The 22,206-nt window shown below is 43.1% G+C and overlaps 1 protein-coding gene across 3 annotated transcripts; it reads left to right on the top strand.

Annotated features, from left to right (window-relative positions):
- The first annotated feature begins 82 nt into the window (after window positions 1-82).
- Window positions 83-21,998, top strand: LOC102300967 (bromodomain-containing protein 4). 3 transcript variants are annotated; one of them, XM_014338798.2, is made up of 22 exons: window positions 83-1,924; window positions 3,559-3,710; window positions 5,811-6,051; window positions 6,152-6,244; window positions 8,323-8,460; window positions 8,571-8,703; window positions 9,096-9,598; window positions 9,697-10,065; window positions 10,420-10,548; window positions 12,274-12,495; window positions 12,686-12,909; window positions 12,987-13,084; window positions 13,173-13,418; window positions 13,669-13,767; window positions 13,861-14,334; window positions 15,733-16,320; window positions 16,795-16,883; window positions 17,059-17,176; window positions 19,453-19,586; window positions 19,731-19,921; window positions 20,588-20,828; window positions 20,932-21,998. In XM_014338798.2, exons 3-22 carry the CDS (start codon window positions 5,923-5,925, stop codon window positions 20,998-21,000), a joined length of 4,287 nt encoding a protein of 1,428 aa, XP_014194284.2. In that variant the 5' UTR covers window positions 83-1,924; window positions 3,559-3,710; window positions 5,811-5,922; the 3' UTR covers window positions 21,001-21,998. The 3 variants fall into 3 exon arrangements, with proteins under 3 accessions (XP_014194284.2, XP_014194285.2, XP_014194283.2); XM_014338799.2 differs by having other exon boundaries at window positions 9,694-10,065; window positions 13,672-13,767; XM_014338797.2 differs by having other exon boundaries at window positions 9,694-10,065.
- Window positions 21,999-22,206: the final 208 nt, after the last annotated feature.

The following is a 22,206-nucleotide window of genomic DNA, read 5'->3' as shown; positions in this document are numbered from 1 at the left end:
AACTCAGTGGCTGCTTAAAAGGTGCCTTTACTACTTTGGCATCGATTCAACGAGGTGCTGGAAACGCTGCTCATGGATTTTTGATTCATAATGATGATGACAGCTGAATCTCCTGTTACATCACAGCCCTAAGGTGCTCTATTGGATTGAGATATGGTGACGGTTGAGGTGATTTGAGTACAGAGAGCTCATTATTATGTTTGAGAAAGTGTGCCAAAAAAAATTACCCTAACACTATAATGCCACCAGCCTCCTGAAGCATCGAGAGAAGGCAGGATGGATCTGTGCTTTCATGTGGTTTACACCAAACTCCGAGCCTGTCGAAATATCACAGCAGCAATCCGCTCATCAGACCAACAATATTTTTCCAGTCTTGTTGATTTATCCTGTGCAAACTGTGACCTCAGTTTCCTGTTCTTAGTTGACAGGAGTTGCATCTGGTGTGGTCTTCTGAATAGAAAAGAATCGCTCTCTTTTTCTACATGTCTTTATTATAAGAACAATGAAACACAGTTTGCGATCTCTCCGTTGTGTGTAATACATAATAACACAGGCATTTACATTTACACAAGAAAGATGTGTACAAGTTAGTGCTGCTAGTGTAGTTCAACATTTAACATGTTACACATTCAGAGATGCTCTTCTGCACATGCCGTAAACATCTAACCTCAACAAGGCAGTTTTTCACAGAGAGCTGCCACTCGCTGGATATTTTCTGTTTCAGAGCATCCTTTGTAAACTCTCGAGATGGCTGTGCGGGAAAATCCAGACCATCAGCAATGCCCATCTAGCATTAACAACCCTTCCACGTTTAAAGTCACTGAAGTCTGGATTTCAGCAGGTCGTCTTGGCCATGTCTACATGCCCAAATGCACTGAGATATTGCCATATGGTTAGTTGAGATATTTGTGTTAACAAGCTGGTGAACAAACATACTTAATGAAGTGGCCAGTAAGTTTGAATTGGAGAAGGACTGCATGTGTAGACCTTTAACGTAAACTGAGCAGGGTATCAAAAGCAAATCATCTAGCAACCAGACTTATCACATTTGTGATGTGTACATATTCACTGCTAATTTTGCACATTTTGATGCAGACTGTTGACCACAATTCTGATAACCTGTTGCAGAGGTTGTTTTGATACTGTGCTTTAATTTAACACCATCCCAACCACTAGGTGGTGTACCTACTCCCTCCTACCCAAGCACTGATAACAGTTTTCATAAACATGAGTGGTACAATATCTTCTAGGACACAGGAAAAGGCAGAAAAGCACAATTTACCGCCATTATATCCATCAGTATTCAGCTGGATTGACATCTTCATGACTTTCACACTTACCAAACAGTAGAATGAGCCCTCATGCCACTCACACAGCATTACATCTGGAAGACCCCGCTCCCATCAAGATCTAAACATCTAATTACGCACAACAACCGTGCGCACACGGGCCTGAGATCAAATCGGGCAATAAAAGGTTATTTGCAGTAGGTCGATAAGCTGTATAACAAATTGTCAAGTTTTAGAAATGCTTTTAACTTCCGTTGTGTTCTCTATAGTTTGTAGAAAACGTATTTACAGAGGAAACAGATGTCAGCTCGGTGGCCTACGTGCCGTCCGTGCCGTGCACATTTAAGCTGTCAGCTTGTTTTCTACTAACTAAAAACAGGTTTTAGTGTACGCGCACTTTTTACTCGGTTATATATTTAGACCCACTCGTTTAGTAAAGTGAACACCGACCTGTCTCCTGACTGAAATGATTACAAGCTATTGCGTGATGTTAACCCAGGAGAGAGGGGAGGAGTTGTAGGTGACATTTGTTGGCCTGCCCCCCGTGCGTCTGACGTCATTGACGTGAAACGGGACTGTTTGTTCTGGATTTGGGGCGAGGAAGGACTGTGAACGCTGACAAACGACTGAAGAAGGTAAAAATATCATTTTTCGCCTTCGTGTGGCTTACGTTCGTACATCAAACGAAAGCTTACGACCCCGGGGATCAGATAAAACCCTTACAGCGGGCATCGGTGGCATATTTCCCGCGCGCTCAGTGAGCGCTTCGGGAAGCGGAGCATGAGCTGTCTTCGCAAGGCCTTGCACCGGTTCGGGCACGCGATACAGCTCATTTTTTTAGCTTTTAGGCGCGAGCGACTTGGTGTTGTTGTACATATTCTGCGTTGTGTCTTTCTCCTTTTAACGCTCGCGTAAAGGTCGTTTTTGTAGCAGCGGGCGCTGTCTGTTGTCAGTGTGCACGTTAGCTACATGTCGCTAACATGCTAGCGAGCTAGCTGCTAGGCTGTTTGTTTGTAGCCCCGTAGGCCGTATTCGTGACACAAGTTACGTTCTCTTGGTAGCGTAGTAAAGGCGCTATGGCGCAGAAGCTCATGTGAAATGTGACGTACGTCATTTCGAGAATATCAATCCCGTCAAAGTTGTATTCTGAAACGCAGTTTACGTGCGCAGCTGTCACTTGAGCATAGTGGAAATGGCGATGCGCCGACATGGAAGGTTAGCAAAGGAAAAGCTGAGGAGTAAAGTTGTTTTGCAACAAATTGGGTCGTTTTTATGATCCGGTTACCGGTAGATACTAAGTAGTAGCAGTATGTGATACATTTCGCAGTATCGTTACGTCTAGTGGCTTTATCGATAGAATATTTGATTTGTTGTTGATCAGATTACCTGCGACACTGCTGCGTTCTTAACGTGCTGTGTATGTTGTGTGTAGTTCTATGCAGTTACGTAGTTTGGAGAATGACTTGGTCTTTCGTGTATTTTCCCGCAATATTTATTTATTTTGTCTCAAGCACTCGCTGCAGTGCTAATTGCTGCCCAGTTAGAATTATTATGCATATATTACACGTCTATATTCATTGATAAGGTAGTTATCAACATCCAATCCACTTAACTGGTAAATGTAGGGAACAATTATTCACTTATTTAATGTTTGTTTGTTTTTGTTTTTTTTAACTAATGACGGATCTGTAGCTGGAATATGGATCTGTAACGGGTAACAGGCATAGAAAGAGATGTAAATAAAGCTTTTGGTCTTTAGTAGAAGAAACTGTCAGGGTGATAACAAACTAAATGTTAGCTGTTGTCTCTGATTCATTCATTTTGTCTCACTCAGAAATTCCTTTGACCTTTGATCTCAGGGGGTACCAAAGGTCATCTGAAGCATGCCAAGGTTGTAGGTCAGGCAGAGTTCAGTTTTAATGCAAAAGAGTACCATATTAGCTCCTGTCACCTAATTTGTTCTAAGTTTGCTGTACATAAACAGTAGCACAAAAGACCTATGAAAACATGCATATATAGGACGCCCCCCTCCCCGAAATCCTGAGTTATTGTTGCAAACTGCTCCATGTACTAGATGTTGACTGGGATAAAGAAGAGTAATGTGCCTGTATCATCCAGATGAGGGCTTTCAATTCTGTGTTTTGTGATGTGGAAGTGTTGTTTTCTATTGTGACAGTTTCAATTTTGAAAAAGGGCAGTTTGCACGAACAAAATCCAACAAACTACATAAATTGACTCTAATTCAATTTGTTATCTCGGTCTCTCACAGGTGTGACACTCGACTCTCTGTGTGTTGTGGTTTTTGTGCTGCCGCAGCGTGTCACTAACAAACATCCCACATCACCCTGGGAAGTTGCCACCTCCCCAACTGAGATATGATCACACAACTGCTTTAGACCACAGCTGCACAGCTACAAACATGTAAGTCCACCAAAAATAATTGGCCTTTGAGTTGAGAGAGTTTAATGATGAGTTTTTTCTGCAAGATAATTACCAGTTTGTTTGTTTGTTTTTCATCTGTGATTAGAAAGTAAATACACTTGCATTGTATTTTCAGCTTTTAAAAAGTCGCCATTATCATAAAACTTTTCCATCAATCAGACTTTACCAAGCCATTCTTAAACCTGAACCCCAGTTTTATCTTGCCTTGTGTATAGTTATTATTAATATTACAAAATTTCTGATATTACTAACAAAACCTGAGTCTTAGATAAGGTATGCATTTGAAGTTCTGCCTCATCCTGTTGAGCTGTTCAGTCAATTCCTTCTGTAAATATTAGTGCATTTTTGTTGTTTTGCCTAAATTACAAATGCATGATTGATTTAAAAAAAAAATACTCCAAGCTATGGATTTGTTTTGTAGTCTTTGTGCTTTTAGGACAAGTAAATGCTCTGCATTGTTTGTGGATATTTTATAGCTGGTGAAGCATGTAATGTGTTTACACTTCTGCTTCCATTTGATGGATCAGAAACTTTGCAGGTTAACAGTCATAACGGTATTTGATCTTAAGCAATGATTCAATATTTATTCCCAGATGCTTTAAACTAAGAGTTTGATGTTGATGTGGAATGCATGCTTTTTGTTTGTGCACATAAACACACGTTGAGTCCTCAGTGCCTGATCCCAGTTTTCGTGCAGTAGTTTCAAGCACATGATGACAAAATCAGATACTGAGTTTGAGCCACAGCTTAAAGAGCAGTGAATGTGTCAAAGATGAGATCTTTATTGTTTTCTTGAGCGGGGTGAAAAAGATTGACCCTTTGCCAAGTTGCCTCTCGTTCTCACGCAGAGACCTTTGGCGATGTACTGTAGAAGAAAATGCTCACACTGGGTTGTGGTCGTGAGTAGGGATGGGTATCGTTTAGGTTTTATCCGATACCAGCACCAAACCGGTACTTTTGAAACGGTGCCGGTGCTTAAACAGTGCTCGAACCGGTGCTTAAAGAATGGAGAACACACACTTTGTCCAAAAACCTCTCATGTTCAGCTGTTTGTTTGTTTTTTGTAAAAAGATAACAATGTTGGCCTTTTCTGCAGCTATAGGGGATTTATGGTATCACTCTTGGCTAGAAGCAGTGCTTAAACAATGGAAAAAAACACCAATTTTGTCTAAAAACCTCTCATGTTTAGCTGTTTCCCACTTTTTCTTTGGTCATTTTAGCCTTTTTGGCCAGGGTGAAGGGAGTATCTGCCATCAAACAAGAGGACAGCCGCATGTAACTACGACGGTGTTTGCTAGTTCACCTTACATGCATTAATGTAATAACGTGGTTACACACGAACAACATTAAGCTACTCACGCAGAGAAGAACGGCTGCTGCTGCCATCATCATCCGTCATCATTTGTGCTACACTGGCAGGGCTAGGGGCCAGGACTCTCCTCTTTGGGTTTTTGGGGGATGTTGCTAACTCTGGGTCCGATAACAGGCACCACTTCTGCAGTAGATGTGCACGGTGTGAGGTCTCGCAGCAAGCTATCAAATACAGCGCATTTCTCGGCTTTTAACAAAATGCTATACGTCGCCAGGTGTTTCATCAGATTCGAGGAGTTACCTCCTGCACAGTATCAGCTTAAAGCACTTGTTGCAGGCTGCTGAGTTTGCATCTTTTGCTGTGAAGTACAGCCAGACTTTTTATTCTGTAGCTCTGCTCTAAAAGAACGAACGTACCTGGGCCCGCCTACTATCCTCTGAAAGGCGGGCCCAGGTACGCCAAACGATTGGCTAGAATCTAAAGTGTATGACATCTCAGGAAAAAAAGCACCGACATCTGCGCTGCTTTTCGGTCTGGTTACTACCGTTTATGTCAGAACCGGTGCCATTACCGGTACCCATCCCTAGTCGTGAGACAGATAATTGAGACAGAACGTGTAAAAAGTGGTCTGATCTAGATAGTGGGGTGATAGGAGTTCAGATTCAACGTGTGGCAGTAATGCTAAATGTGAGATACATTCTGAGAAAGTCATGTCAAAATTCTCATAACGGCTGCAGAGATAATGTTTTCCTCTGTGGTTCTTTCAGAGAGTCACGTGAGGAGTGGAATGGCCTGAAGGGGTTCCCCCCGGTCCCACCTGCCCCTGCCAGGTCCAATCTGCCTAAAGTGTCTGCTCAGCCACTGCAGCCCACCTCTGCGATGGGGGACGGACTGGAGGCAGGCAGCAGCCAGAACCCTCCCTCCGCCCCACCGCCTATCCCCTTCAACCCTCCACCCCCCGAAACATGGAACCCCTCCAGACCCAAACGACAGACCAACCAGCTGCAGGTAGTAGGACGTTGATTTGTGAACCATGTCTGCTAGTAAAATGTCAGTTTCACTTATTTAATGTGTGTATAATAATTTTTTTGTTTTTGCTCTTTTTCAGTACTTGCAAAAAGTGGTATTGAAGACATTATGGAAACACAATTTTGCCTGGCCCTTCCAGGCTCCTGTAGATGCCATCAAACTCAATTTGCCTGTGAGTCACGTGTGTGTGTTTGTTTCAGTGTGTGTGTGCAATAAGAGTTGAGCACAAAGATAGCTCTGTAACAACTAGTAAATGAATTCCATATGCAAAGTTTCACACAGTAGGACCCGGTGATGGTGGCACCCTGCAGTAAAACATGTCGCTGCCTTTTCTGCTTTTCAGAAAGTGTGTTTTTCTTTTCTGCATTTCCTCATTTGACACTTTGCGACACGTCACATTGACTATTTCAGTTAAGTAGGGAAAAAAAACTCTCCTGCAGTCTTCTGTGGTCTTCTAGTTATGGTTACCAAGGAGACACACAAGGTAGTACCTTTAGTCTTGGCACTGACTTTTTGCTGCAGGTGTTGGTTTTTCAGAGGGAGGATGTTAAGGATGCATGTAGGGCTGTGACTGCTGTTTTTGCTGTTGTTAAATTATGTGCTGTGATTGGAGGGTGATCTACTAACAGTGCAGTGATTTAGATACAAAGAAGCAGCCAGTTTATTTCAATAGCAACCAAAATTCTGTCAAGAAAAGCACAAATTAGAGGCTCAAGAAGCAGCAGACACCATGAAGGACTGAGTAATGTACTAATGAGAAGCGTATTACAGGGTAAGCACAGATCTGTTCAGCAGTTCAGATCAATGACAGGCAGCCGAAGGAGGATCGTTCTGTTTTTGATCCAAGGGTAGCTGATAGAAACTGTCAGAAACTGACTGTGTGACATTGTGACTGAGACTCAGGTGGAGTGCAGGATTGAGCTGGATCAAGCCTCCATCTCATTATGAACTATTTCACAATATAAACGTGAAATCTGTGAGTAACAGCTGACCCGTGCCATGTGCAGAAGACTACAAAACTTGATTTACCTCCAAATCTTGAGCCTCTGATTTCTTAATTAAGACACTGTTACTGTGCCACATACCTAAAAGCACACATCAGTCTGGGTTATTTTGTTTTGTTGTGATACTTCACAGTAAGTACAGTTAGACACAGTATGTTTAAAAACACATTCACTGTTTCATAAGTAGTTGTATATTGATAGATATTAGTTTGTAACAGATCCAAGCAGAGAGAAGTTCAGTTGTCCTCAGTAACAGTGGTATTACTGAGAAGCAGGTTTATGTAGGGCTCCGCTCTGACCTGCGTTCCTTTTTTTTCTTAAAAATTGAGACTTTTGTAATGAAGTGATATTTTTCATCTGTTGTTGTTGTTTTTGTTGTTGTTTATAATAATAATAACGTATACTTTATTGATCCCCGTGGGGAAATTCCTCTCTGCATTTACCCATTCACTCAGTGAAGCTCAGTGAGGTTTACATGACCTGCAACAGGATAATTCAGATTATTGTAACAATTTTTTAGTCCATCTTCTGAATGTTGTAGTTTTAATATGGCAGTAAGTTCATATTAGTTTTCCTGAAAACCTTTCCCTGAACTCAAGATATTTTCCATTGAAATCAAGGAAAATTGGTTTGGAGAAAAAAAAAAAGATGGGAGGTCATTTTTGGAGGAATATTCAAAGAAAATAAAGGGATGTCTTCTATGTATGAAAACAGAAGTGCTTTAAACCTAGAGTTTCTTTAATGTCCATTAAAATGAATGCAAAAAAGATTCCAAAGTCTTTAAAAATGTATTTGGAAAATGGTGCTCGGCTCCCTTAATCTTTGACCTCTGATAATTTTGTGGGCTATTTCACTAGTTTCACATTCATTCAGTAAATAGTCATTATGAGAGTCGGAAAGGAGGATTATCCAAATTCAAAACACAAAGATGGTGACAAGGAAAATGCTGAGCGCCGGGCTTGAGAATGGAATTTCACTAGCCTTTTGTCTATTCAGTAACCCATAAACTGAGTTCAGTCTATAATCCTGAGCAGCTTTCCTGAGTTACTTTACATGGTAAATATAATTCTTTAGGATCCTATTAGCATAGTATTTAAACTTGTGCAGGGAATAGCCAGTTTTCTTATGAATGTCATTCCCTTGAGGAACTGGATGAGCTTTTAATTCTAATGTTTTCTTTCAACTCTCTTAATTATTCTTCTGTCTAGCTAAAATACTAATACTTGTTTCCCTGCTCTTCTTTAAGGACTATTATAAGATCATAAAGAATCCTATGGACATGGGCACGATTAAAAAACGCCTGGAGAACAACTACTACTGGAATGCCCAGGAGTGTATCCAAGACTTTAACACCATGTTCACAAACTGCTACATCTACAACAAGGTCAGCCACATTAGAAGTTCCGCACACATGCGACTGCCCTGCTCAGCGACATTAAGAGACGTGGATTGTGGCTAATGTGCTCTGCGGTTTTCATCTGTTTGTGTGTTTAGCCCGGGGATGATATTGTCCTAATGGCAGAAGCCTTGGAAAAGCTCTTTCTCCAGAAGATTACAGAGATGCCGCAGGAGGAGACTGAGATTGCTGTGGTTACAAAGGGACGCAGAGGAGGCAGGCAGGACACAGGTATTATTTTAGCATCGTTCATTTGTTTTTCTGTGAAGCAGAAGAATTCTTCTTGCTGCTTTCCCTCAGTAGAATTGGTACTCCAACTTTATGCCAGAGGATGTGATTCTACTTCCTGGTGTACACTTAAGACTTCATGGAAGAGTTTCCATGCGTCACCAGCAGTGATATGCAAATGCTGCTAATCTAGCCAGCTCAGCTGGTATGTTTGGTTTCATTGTTGTCTGCTCTCCGCCACCCACTAAATCAGCCACACCTCATATGGAACTTTTATTGGGAAATCAGGTTTTGGTTATGTCATGCCTGTTGGTGATCTGCTTTAAACCTGTTGACCTAATGTTTAGCTATGCTAAAGTTTTGTCTTTGTGCTGCTCTCGTGTTCTTCCTTCTAGGTCTGATTTCAAAATCAGATTCAGGACATGACTCATCATCCCCCTCTACCACCCCGCATACACGAGGCTTTTCGTCCCCTTCAACCACTCCACATACCCGTGCTGCACCCGCCCCCCAAGGTTCTCCTGCCTTACCCCTGAGGTTGGACCAGGTGCTGGTCCAGCCTCTGGTCCAGCCTCTGGTCCAGCCTCTGGTCCAACCTCTGGTCCAACCTCTGGTCCAGCCTCTGGTCCAACCTCTGGTCCAACCTCTGGTCCAGCCCCTGGCTCAGCCCTTGGCCCAGCCTCTGGTCCAGACTCTGGCCCAGAGTCTAGCCCAACCTCACCTTCCCCGTGTGCCTCCAACAACCACAAACCATGCGCCCCATCTGGGGCCTCCATTCTCCCTCACCACTTCAGACGTCCTGGCCCAGGGAATGACTTCAGTTCCACCTCCGACTGTGACTCACCCAGGCCTCCATCCTACTGCCCCCATACTGCAAAGTTCGCCTGCTCTCATCAAGGTAAGACAACATCTATTGTTACAAAGACACTTGCTGATGTGTTTTTTTTGTTTTTTTTTCCAGACTGTGACCTCTAAACTCTTCTGTTCCAACAGCAGAAGAAGAGCCAGAAGAGGAAAGCTGATACCACGACACCCACCGCCAACGATCAGCTCAGTGAATCGTCTCCCATTTCTGCCGAGAACCGGCCGCGCAGAGACAGCAGCCGCCCATCAAAGCAGCCCAAAAGAGAAGCATCACAGCCAGACTCTCAGCATCAACTTGGAGGAGTCTTGGAGATGGGAGGGTCAGGAACACCGAAGCGCCAGGAGCAGTTACGTTGGTGTGCACGCCTCGTCAGAGAGATGCTGTCTAAGAAACACGTGGCATATGCCTGGCCTTTTTACAAACCTGTTGATGCAAAAGCTCTCGGTCTCCACGACTACCATGAAATCATCAAGCATCCCATGGATCTCAGCACCATCAAGGTGATTTTATTACAACATGTACAAACCTGTTTTTATAGTTAGGAAGGTTTCAGCCTGAGTCTGCCTGTGATAAAATTTGCTCTTGATACCAAAGCTTTTTGACATTTTGCTGGATTTCTTTGTTTAGTTTGCTTTTATTTAATCTTTTTACCACAAACATTTAAACAACTAATGAGCCACACAAACGTCAGACAGTGAATAATAATCAAGAGGATGTAAACTAGGTAATACCAAATAAATAGCTAAGCTTCAGCTTGATAAGTCAACTTTTAAATTGCCAACGTGCATGTCTCGTGTGTCTTTAAATTTGCAGAATTTTGATCGCTACCGTTTTGTTTTTTTAATCCCCTCCAGAAAAAGCTGGACAACAGACAGTACAGAGATGCTCAAGAATTTGCAGCAGACGTCAGGTTGATGTTCTCGAACTGTTACAAATACAACCCTCCAGACCACGATGTGGTTGCCATGGCACGCAAATTACAGGTAAACCACACATTTCACACACTGCAAACCGTAACCTACATTATATAACCTATATGTGCAAAAGTCTTTAGACCGCCCTCTAAATTTGAAAAAAAGCTCTTACCAAAATCTCATAGAAAAGTTTTGAACAATCACATAAAGTTCATAACCTTCTGTGCCCACACAATTTTGATCTTATTGTGCAAAGGTTTGATTGTTAGGTGACATGCTTTGCAGTGTGTGGATGTGGACAATTTCCTCGTTATATCATGACATCTTAATGAGTTTTAACGTCTTATTGTTTATTCCATGTGTTTGATTTGCATTTTGTAGCTGCTGATCTGAACTCTTGATATGTGTAACAAAGAGGTTTTGGTGTAAGTAAAAGACTTTTAAGTTAAAGCATAAACATTAAGCTGGAAAAAAGAAAGTCAGAGATGACCTATCAGTGAGACAGCAGAGATTTTGGGATTGGCTAAATTCAGGCCTGAAGATCATTGCAGAACCCAAGTGGATGATTGCAGGATTGTTTTCTTTGTAAAGCAGTACACCTTTGCAGCATCTATCAAGCTGGTGTTGATTGATGACTGCTGTAGGTTACAGAGTAGTTTTTCTTATGTAGAAAACTTTTAAGTCAGCACCAAAGTAAAGTGAGAGAAAAAGAGCATGCACTAGGGCTGTGCGATATGACCAAAATCTCATATCCCGATATTAAACATCTACCCAATAACGATATAAATCACAAAAATTTAACATTTTCTGTAAATTCTGTGAATCTCGGGTAGCTGAAGTGTTTCCAGCTGGGCGTCGTGTAGCTGGAGTCGAGTGTTTTAACCGATGCATGAAACTACACATTTTTAGACAGGTTGTAACGGCCGCCGTTTTCTTTGTGAGTATTTATTACACGGCGTGCTGCGGGGAAAAGCCTGTTCTAACGTTTGAGTCTAAGGTTTATTTTTTTAACACCCGGCGGCTCTTTTTTGCTTCTCATCCGTAAACACTCTGCATACTTTTTCACGTGATTCAGTTTATTTTGAAAAGTCTCAACAGGATCTTGAGCTTTATTGTGAAAGGTTTATGTGGAACATAAACAAGCGGACACGCGATGGTTTTACCGTCGTTGTTGCTAACCACAAGGCATAAAAACAGGCGCTTGTCTGTACATAGTGTGGTTATATTAAGTATAAGAGAAAGAGAGAACTTTAAGAAATTAATATAGCCACTACAGTGACATCAAAACCATGAAAAAATATTGCCGTAAACAGTTTATTTTGCGACACCACGAAACAAACGATAGCGTAAAATGAAACGATAGTTTTTATATCGTCAGCCGATATATATCGTTATATCGAACAGCCCTAGCATGCACAGCAGTTAATTAAGCAGCACAAACTCGAGTACAACCTCGATGACTTCCAGCAGTCAGCTCTTCTCTTATTCATAGGCTGCTTACATATTACATGTTGCATCCTCTATTGCAGTTACATATCTGATAAAGCTTGCCTTGTGTTTGAGCTGCTGACCTTCTGCGACAAAGAAATGGAAGAAATTCACGTAGAGGGTTAAAAAAAAAAAAGTCTATGGTGTACAGCATAAAAAGCTAGTGTGATTTAACAGTTTTAGAAGAGCTTCTAAAATAGAGATTTGAACCCGTAAAGGGCCAGTTCACCAAATAGCACAGTATCTGAACGTGTCTGTTGCTCCACTCGAACTGACAGCTTTTCTTGCTGTCCTTCAATCTTACAGGACGTGTTTGAGATGCGTTTCGCCAAAATGCCCGATGACCCAGAGGAGCCAGTCCCTGTTCCCACCCCGTCATCAGCTCTCCACCCTGCCCCCTCCACTCGACAAGTCCCACCTCCTTCTGCCGCCTCGGAAGATGAGAGCTCAAGCTCCTCAGAATCAGAGTCTTCAGGAGGAGACTCGGAACAAGAAAGGAAACAGCGTTTAGCTGAGTTACAGGAACAGGTTAGATGAGGGAAAGTTAAGGGGAGGTTGGCTAATTAGACACAAGAGTTGGGTTGGCCGTGTAGAATGGTCTGAGTAAAACATGGCTGAATGCTGGAGAATCAAATGTGCAGAGCCTTATCATCTCTTTAACACACAAATGTGTGTGTGTGTGTGTGTGTGTGTGTGTGTGTGTGTGTGTGTGTTTCAGCTTAAAGCTGTTCATGAGCAGCTGGCAGCGCTCTCCCAGCCACAGGTCAGCAAGCCCAAGAAGAAAGAGAGGGAGAAGAAGGAAAAGAAGAAAGAAAAGCACAAGAAAAAAGTGGGAGCAGAGGAACCTTTGGAGACTCTCCCGCTTGCAATGCTTCAGGCATCTAAGAAAAGCAAAAGTAGTAAAGAACCTATCAGTGCAAAGAAAGACAGGAAAAAGCCCAGGTAGGTTTTCCAGACGTAAAACTCAGGTTATTGTACCTGCACTGCATGGAGCTCATCTAAGAACTTCTCATTTACAGTAAAAAAGAAGGAGTTAAAAATCCCCGGCCTGCTGTGCCCCCTCAGCCTGGGCCGACCCCTCTCGTCCCTTCGGCTTCTCTTGAAGATGTTGACATCGGTGCGTTAATTAAAGAACATATGATTGAGTTTTGTTGATATGCATGCCTGGGACTATTGTAAACCTATTGTAATGCGTCCTCCTCCAGACATGTCTGCTGACAGGTGCAAGCCAATGTCGTATGAGGAGAAGCGCCAGCTGAGCCTGGATATCAATAAGTTGCCCGGAGACAAGCTGGGCCGTGTCGTGCACATAATCCAAACCCGTGAGCCGTCGCTGAAAAACTCCAATCCGGATGAGATTGAGATTGACTTTGAGACACTGAAGCCCTCCACGCTGAGAGAGCTAGAGAAGTATGTCTCAAGCTGCCTCAGGAAGAAGAAAAAACCATCAGGTAGGCTTTTTGCACATTTAGAACCTTTTTTAAAACACTTTCACATAAGGTTCGTAATTCCAAAGATTCCCATGCGAGCTCTTGTTTTTAAGTCTTTGTTCCCCATGCTTTCCAGTTAACGTTATCTGGGTGAAATCTTACTTTCACATATTGATAGTTTCTTTTGGAAGATGTGTCGCTGCTTCTGTTATATTGGATTAGGTGAACAATATTCTGTTTAATCTCTGAATGCTGTGGCTCTTTTTTGCAGCAGAGAAGCCTCTGGAAATGCCAAATGTGACAAAGATGAAGACGGGATCCTCATCTTCAGGCAGCAGTGACTCCTCAGATAGTGAAGACTCTGACAGTGGTAATATACACCTGGCAGTCTGCACCAGCAGAGTCCTAGGTTTTGTCTTCAACATGTTATATTTCTTTATTTCATATTGTGCTGTCTGTACAGGGCTGGTTCCCAAGCAACCGAAGAAGACTTCAACTAACAAGGACACCAAGAGACCGCAGCACCAGTTCATCGGTAGTGGAGTGGGCCCAGTCACTTCTCAGCCACAGCAGCCTCAGCTTCAGCCTCAGTCACAGCTTCAGACACAGCTTCAGTCACAGCTTCAGCTTCAGCCTCAGCTTCAACCTCAGACACAGCCTCAGGTGGTCCAGTCCAAACCACCATATATCCCGGCTCCAGCTATTTCCCTCCCTGTCCCCTCTCTGGATTCCTCCCAGCTATTGGCCTCAGGATTTGACCCTCTGGCCCACTTCATGAATTCTCACCTGACGCAGTCCAACACAGAGCCTAATGCAACCATTACTACTGCCAGTGCTCCTGTTGCCTCTGGCCTCCTCAATACCAACGCGCCCACCAACCAGACGCCTTCTGAGACGCACCCTTTCCTAAACCAACATCCCATCATCCCTTCTCCAGGTACGTCCACCAGAACAGGACTCTGCTAACAACTCTGTATTCACTTCATCAAGAGCCAAAAAAAGGTGGATTTTTATGCTTTCCTGTATTTTTGGCCATCTATGTACTGATGCATCCTCAAACACAACTCCGGAGTAATGAGTTCAGTGTCTGTCCAAGAGCTACATGCGTGCTAAAAGCTTCAGACTGTCAGGCTGTTCAAATAATTTGTTTAAGGCACTTTTTTCTCCCATGCTTTTAGCTCTGATGTTACAGAGAGTGGAGCAAGAGGTTACACCCAACTACTCTTTGTTATCAGTGGGCAGCCAATCAGAGCAAAACTTCCTTAAAGAGAGAGCAAAGGGAATTATATTGGGATGTTTCAGAGGGTGGACTAAATGAGGATCATTTTATACCAGTTATTCTTTAAGTCTCTAAGAATTAAAGCATATAGCTTGAAGTGTGCATAATAGGCCTCCTTTATTGTGACAGTACATCTTTTAATAGCTGGAGATAATTATATGTTTATCACCAAAAAATGACTGTTCCATTTATTCAGAAGACAGCTGCCGTCTTCTGTTACAACTTAACAGTTAATTGTTAATTGTTCAGACTGCTTGCTTCGTCAGTCAAAATAAAGTAAGTAAAATCACTGCTATAAAAATTTAGATTCTAAACTCCTGGAACTGTCCATAGTGTTTTTCTTCTCTTGTGAATACAATAATTCAAGAATGAGGTGACGTACGATTTTCAAATTGATATCATAGGTACAGCTGCTAAAAATCTTAGACAAGTTCGAACCTCAGTGACCTCGACCTCAAGGTCAAGGAGGTCCACTTTTCTGAAAATCACGATGGATTTTTAAATTTATCTACTATCATCTACTATGAGAATGAGGAGTGGGGGCAGCAGTATTTTTGGTTTTATTGTATTGAGCAACACTATTAACTGTAAATGTTTTCAAGCTGGAGGCTCATGTCAGCTACTCAAAACACACATCAACGCTTGCTAGTCTGGACTTTCTTCTTCTTTCTCTTGGAGTTCTGCTCCTTCAGCAGCAGCTCTGTTTAATGCAGTTTCCTCTTCTCTACCTTCTCCTCCAGTCTCGCTTCTTTTAAAACAATAAATGGCTGAATTATTCCAAAGTGACATGCTGCCATTGCGTAGTGTCTAGTAGTTTAAAGTGTTTGAGTAAGCCAAGGAAGGAAGAGCAGATAATTACATTTGCAAGGTTGTTGTGTGTTGTTTTTTTTGTTTTTTTTAATATGTCTGTAATCTATATGTAGGGAAATGGTGAAATATTTCAGTCTAATGAGAGGTGAAGCTTGAAGAGCTGGAGCTTTCATGATATACACATCCTCCTGTTTCCTGTGTTCTTTACATTCATGCCTTTCCCATTCTTCTCTCCTATGTTTACAGCAATCCATAATGCTCTTCCCCAGCAACCATCAAGACCTAGCAACCGTGCAGCGCCACTTCCACCCAAACCTGCACAGCCTCCTCCATCCTCCCTCCCTTCAATGCCTCCAGCTTCCTCACCTCAGCTTCAGCCCTCGCTTCCTCTCACCCTCCCCCCACAGCCTGTCCCCCGCCCTCGCGTCCCGTCACCGCCATCCCACGGCATCCTGGGCACCCTCTCGGCGCAGCCTCCCCAAGCCCTGCTGGAGGATGACGAGGAGCCAACGCCCACCAGCTCTGAGACCCCACCGCTCAGCCAGGTCCACAGCCTCCTGCAGTCACTTCAGCCCAGAGCCCCCACGCAAACGCTGCACACGCATTCTCCCGTGCAGCTGGGGCCGCCACTGCATGCGCAGGTCATGACAACAGCCGCCCCCGTTCTGACGCAGAGACACGGCTCAGGCCAAGCGCACATGCAGCAGTCGTTCCCACATACGCACACGTCAACACCGCAGCAGAAGGGCGGGGTGCTGCAGCAGAAGGTACAGCAGCTGCAACAGCACCAACAGCAGCCATCGCCACAAAGCAAAGTGGAGCCTTTCACAACAGGTAAGGTGTCTTAATGCCTCATGGTCACACACATTCAGATAGCTGCTCTGCTGACAGCTGCTTCTTTCCAGTCAATTTCCCTCCACTGCTGTCGACAGACTGAGCAGATCACAAACAGACCTAGACCACAGATCTCACCACAGCCCATTCGCAGTCTTTGTCAGTGAACTGTACCAAGTAAAACTTATCCCAACATATTGTGTCATATCTGCACTTGGCCATAGTGTGGAGCAAAATCTCTGTCTTTTAAAACATTGCTACATGTTGCAAGGCATCTGTCATGTGACCTGTGGTCACAGCTGAAAACATGAGGCTGCTCCTGTTGCATAACAGCACAGTAAAACAATACTTGAAAGTTACAAATCACTGCACGTTGTGTCGACCCTAATGCTTGGTACCGATTAGACATAATCACTGTAGGCACACATTAAATGAGGCATTTAATTAAATGATGGGACACCGATGTTTTTGCAGGTTGCCCCTCTCCGCTGATGATGCACTCTCCTCCGATGCCTGCGTTCCATTCAATGGGACAACAGTCGCCTCCACAGACCAAGAAGCATGTAAGTGATTTAGCATTGACTTTGTACTGTTTGTCTGTCTGGATTGGAAGTTAATGCCTCTCCTCATCTTATGTTTAAATGTATATTTTGAACGAGTGAGTACAAACAAGTACAATAATCAGTTCAAATGTTAAAAAGAAGCAATTTGACAAAAGTGGTTGTTCATCCTGTGTAGGAGCAGAGGTCAAACATGGGGATCAAAGAAGAGAAGCTTTCCCAGTCACCAGTGCTGCCACCCTCGCCCTTCAGCCCAGGCGTTCGTCAGGATGCACACAAACCAGACAACAAACACAGTGAGTGCAAAAGTGTGTATGTGTCTGTTTTACAATCCAGTCGTATGTGAATAAAAAGAATCATACATTTATCTGCAGGTAACTTTTTGCATTTTTTTTGTTGTGCTCAAACCTCATTGGTCAGCGGTCCCTCGTTTATCAAGTTACATTCTAAAAATAACCCACGAAAGGTGAAATCGCGAAGTAGCCAGTTTTATTTTTTGCAATTATTATAGATGTGTTAAGGCTGTAAAACCCCTCACTACACACTTTATACACTTTTTTTCAGACAGGCATGAACATTTTCACACTTTTAAACAATCTCAAAGTTCAAACTTTCGTAGAAAAACAAGTTTAGTATTATAGAATGAAACCAAAGATCAAACCCTGTTTTCAGTTCCAGAACACGGGAATAGAGCAGCTGCAAGAGAATTCAACATTAGTGAGTCAATGGTACGGAGGTAGAGGAAGCAAAAACAATGAGTTGAGTAAAGTTTGACTTATCTGACTGTTTTGTTTTGCTTAATGCACCTTATGTGTGCCTTGTGGTCCGAAACATACGGTAACTTCTACCAGAAGTCCTACTTTTTGTGCGATGGTTAGCATCTTCCTCTGCCTTTTGGGTGCTACTGGAGGTACCTGTGATGGTGCAAAACGTTTCGTCAACATTGTTGTGTTTGTTGGGTAGAAAACCTGCAAACATACAGTACAGCACTTGTACTGACACTGCTAGCCATTAGTGGTGCAACGGATCAAAAATCTCACGGTTCGGATCGGATCACGGTTTTAAGTCACGGATCGGATCAATTTTCAGATCAGCAAAAAAAGACAAAAATTTAACATTTACTTATTGAAGTATTTTTTTCCTGTTAAAAACATTCAACTCAAGACTCATCCCACGCAATTATTAAAAAGAAATTATGGTACAAAATAGTACAGTCTTTGTATCTACCACTCAATTCAATTCAATTTTATTTATAAAGCGCCAAATCACAATAACAGTCGCCTCAAGGCGCTTTATTATTGTATGGTAGACCCAATAATACATATCGCTCATTATATCGCACTCCGCTGTGATATAATGAGCTGTCACAGTCACGTAGCTTTCCGTTGCCGTGGAGGTCCACCCATTTGTAGTAGTTATAATAATGGATTGGATTTATATAGCGCTTTTCAAGGCACCCAAAGCGCTTTACAATGCCACTATTCATTCACTCTCACATTCACACACTGGTGGAGGCAGCTACAGTTGTAGCCACAGCTGCCCTGAGGCAGACTGACAGAAGCGAGGCTGCCATATCGCGCCATCGGCCCCTCTGGCCAACACCAGTAGGCGGTAGGGTAAAGTGTCTTGCCCAAGGACACAACGACCAGGACAAAGAGCCCGGGGATCGAACCGGCGACCTTCCGGTTACAGATACGTTTCCCAATCCCCTGAGCCACGGTCGCCTACAAAGTTAGGGCAACAGAAGATGCCTGGGACAGTTCAGCCACAACCTAAATCTTTTCCCGCTCATACATGCTTGGAAAGATCTTGGCACTAAAGTGGACACGAGCGGGATATCATAGTGTGGCTCAAGCACGTTGATCATAGTTTAAACCCCTTGTTTTGCACAATGGCATACGGCCTCCCGTCTGCAACTAAACACCCCAATAGCTTTAGCCCGCTCGGATTGGGCAGCAAAGGGTTGCTTAAATGCCGCAAACCCCTCTGCTCCTCCACTTGGATCGCTAGCGCTGGCCATAACTATCGCTTGACAGACCCACCATGCGCACCATACACATACTTTTTTTTTCTTCTTTTTCGAATCTTCGGATCACGTGCGTACCAAACCGTGGAGTGGGATCGGTTCGGATTACGGATGAACCGTGATCCGTTGCACCACTACTAGCCATCGAAGATTTATGTGAACTTGACATGGTTAACAGCAAAATTACAAACAAAAAATAAATAAATCCGCAAACAGCGAGGCCACGAAAGGTGAACCGCATTATAGCAAGGGACCACTGTATATATCGAATCCAGAAGGCTTTTGTATGCATTCTCCCACAGTTCCCTATAGCCAGCTTATGGAAGCAGCATTGAGTCAAGTGTTGTTTTCATTGCAAAGTATTTTAACAGCTGTTCAGAACTAATGTCTGTCCAAACGAACACACCACAAACTAATCCTGGAGATTCCAAATAAAAGTTTCCCAGCTAAAGCTCGCAAAGGTTGTTGGATTTTAAAATGGAAATTAGTGTCGACGTGGCTTAAAGTGTGTAGTATATAGAGTTACTCTTTCTTTGTCTCTCACAGGGTTAGATATAAAGCCGATGGATGGCTCTCGTCCCATTTCGCATTTGGCAGACTCGCCTGCACCACCCTGCTCCCAGCAGGACAACAAAATCAAGCAAGAACCCAAAACTCCCATCGCTCCCAAGAAGGCACAGGTGTGTAGAAGCCTGAGATGAGAGAATAATTTCATAAGCCACATTAAACCAGACTGTCCTTCCTGGTTTCTTTTTTCTGTCCTTCATTTTGGCCTTTTTTTAAACTTGACCTGGTTTTTCTGTTTGTTTCTTTTCTTTTTATAGGAGGTCAAGATAAAGAACATGGGTTCTTGGGCCAGCCTGGCTCAAAAGTCCCAGTCCACACCGGCGTTCTCGGTGCGCTCTTCAAGCGACAGCTTTGAAAGATACAAGCAGGTCGCGAGAGAGAAGGAGGAGAGAGAGAGACAGCTGAAAGCACAGGCTGAACAGGCCAGGAGGGAGCAAGAGAAGCTACGGTGAGTGGGAGGTTAGCAAGTAATGTGTGACCAGGGAAACGCGTCAGAAGCTGTAATCCTATTAGAATTTAGCTTGACTTAAACAGTCATAAATATCGTGCTCATCACCACTTTATTGCTTTTGCTCATTTAATGGTTTAGTATCACACAGCTTAGTATCCTGCCAGCTGATGTAAATGTCAGACATTTCCGCCAAACTTACAAGTCAGCTGTGAGTAAGTGTGAACTCTCACACTTTGATGTGAAACCTTGAAAGTGGGTTGCTCCGGTTGTGAATCAGCTGCTACGTTTTGGGTTGGTTTTCCCAGAATACTGAAACGACTACAAAGCATGAGCTGCACGAAAGGTACAAGGAAAAAAGTAAAAATCAATAAAAAATATTATTTTATTAACATGGGACAGTGTACATTGCACTGCTTCATCTTGTCTTAAGACATTGCAGGGATTGAACGTGTAGTTAAACTGACAGAAAGTCGAGTTTCACTCACTTAAGATCAAAGTGGGTTGTATGTGACCCTCGATGCAAAACGAGGTTCAAGTTAACTGGACTAAAGAATCTGCTGTTGGTTAGGTTGTATTTGAGTGTGACCTTGATGGGAATCATTTATGGGCATCATGCAGTGCTGACTGCCAGCTGTCTCACTTTTTGTTTGCTTGTTGTCGCAGCCGTGACGACAAGGACACGGCGGAGCCGTTTCGCCGAGTGCCAGATGACGACCGCCGTCGCCCAAATCAGCAGTCGCCGCACGCTCCAGTTCCTCCAGCTTCGACTCCTCCCACTCACTCTCCGCAGGCCCCACCTACACAATCACAAGCCCCCCCACCCACCTCCGCTTCACAGAACACGCTCAACCAGGACAGGGCGACGGCACGGCGTGAGGCGCAGGAGAGGCGCAGGAGAGAGGCGGTATGGGAGACAAAAAGGGGGGGGAGAGGGAGGGAATTATTTTATCAATTTCTTTTTAGAATCTATCTTTCATGTTGCTTCTCGTCCTCTGGTTCCTCCGCAGATGGCAGACACCATTGACATCAATTTCCAGAGTGACCTGATGGCAATTTTTGAAGAGAATCTGTTCTGAGAGGAAGGCACGAGAGCAGGACCCCGTAGACTCACAAGAAGCAGATTTGCAGATCGCTTCCAAACACCCGTGCTGTGACGCACACGGTCGCTGCTTACACAAATGCACACATCTGCATACACAGACTCAGTACTAACTGTCCCTTTCTCTCAGCAGTTGAAACAGCTGGTTTGTGTCGTGAATGAGAGATGAGGGGAAGTGAAATTAAAATAACAAGCCCCCCTTTTGTTTGTTTGTTTTTTGTTTTTGTTTGTCCCCCCCTTCCCCAGCTTGGTGCCTCTGGTTGTAGGTTCTTGATCACCATGGCCAACAGGTCCAAATGGTTGCCCCCCACCCCATATGAGGATATGATGAAAAGGAGGGGACTGAGCATCTATATTTAAAGAGAAAAAAAAAAACAGTAAAAAGCATGTATGAAAAGATGGGGTTAAAACACACAGATGAATGAATAATAATGCTTTTAGTTTTCTCTCTGGATCTTGTCTCTTATTTTATTTTTAAGTTGGATATTTTTTTTTTTTTTTTAACTGGGAGGGTCGGGCCGGGGTGCTCACGTTTGCCAGGTTGAGCGGTCATCTGTTGTTTCTTCTTAAGGCACCGTGGGGATGGGGGAAACCCCCGCCATGGCTCTATTCAAACACTTTTTCTAAGACCTTTACATCCTTCAGCTTCTCTCTTTCTCCAGTTACCAACAGAAGAGGTTGAAGAGAGCAGCAAGGAAAGAGCCAGTCACCACATTTAAACAAAAAAATTTCAACGTGTCCTTCGCCTTAGTGCTCCGGCCTGTAAACTAATGATTGCACCCCACAAATTATACATATTATATATATAAATAGAAACAAATACGTATAAATATAGATATATAAATATATATATTCTATACGATGAAAAGTCAACAGGAAAAAGGAAGATGAGAAGGATTTGGATTGCGGGGAGCAAAGCTCGTCTCGGTGTTCATCTCTGAGCTCTGGTTTTGATTTTGTAGAAATTACTGTAAAGAAGAAGAAAAACTTTTTTATGATTCTATTGAAAAGATGTGTTCTCTCACACACACCTTTTTTCTCTCTCCTCTGGTTTTGTTTTTCTTAACTCTATGCCAAAACCAATCTATCGAGTGCTGAAACGTCATTCACTTTCTTTCTTCTTTTTTTTTTTTTTTTTACGTGTACTTCTTTTCACTTTATATGAAAGGTTTTGTTTTTACTG

This window comes from Haplochromis burtoni, unplaced genomic scaffold (genome assembly GCF_018398535.1).
Source record: "Haplochromis burtoni strain Fernald_Lab_line unplaced genomic scaffold, NCSU_Asbu1 Contig_253, whole genome shotgun sequence".
NCBI classification, from domain to species: Eukaryota; Metazoa; Chordata; class Actinopteri; order Cichliformes; family Cichlidae; genus Haplochromis; species Haplochromis burtoni.
The sequence above is the reverse complement of the archived record's forward strand: the minus strand, read 5'-3'. Positions and strand labels throughout refer to the sequence as shown.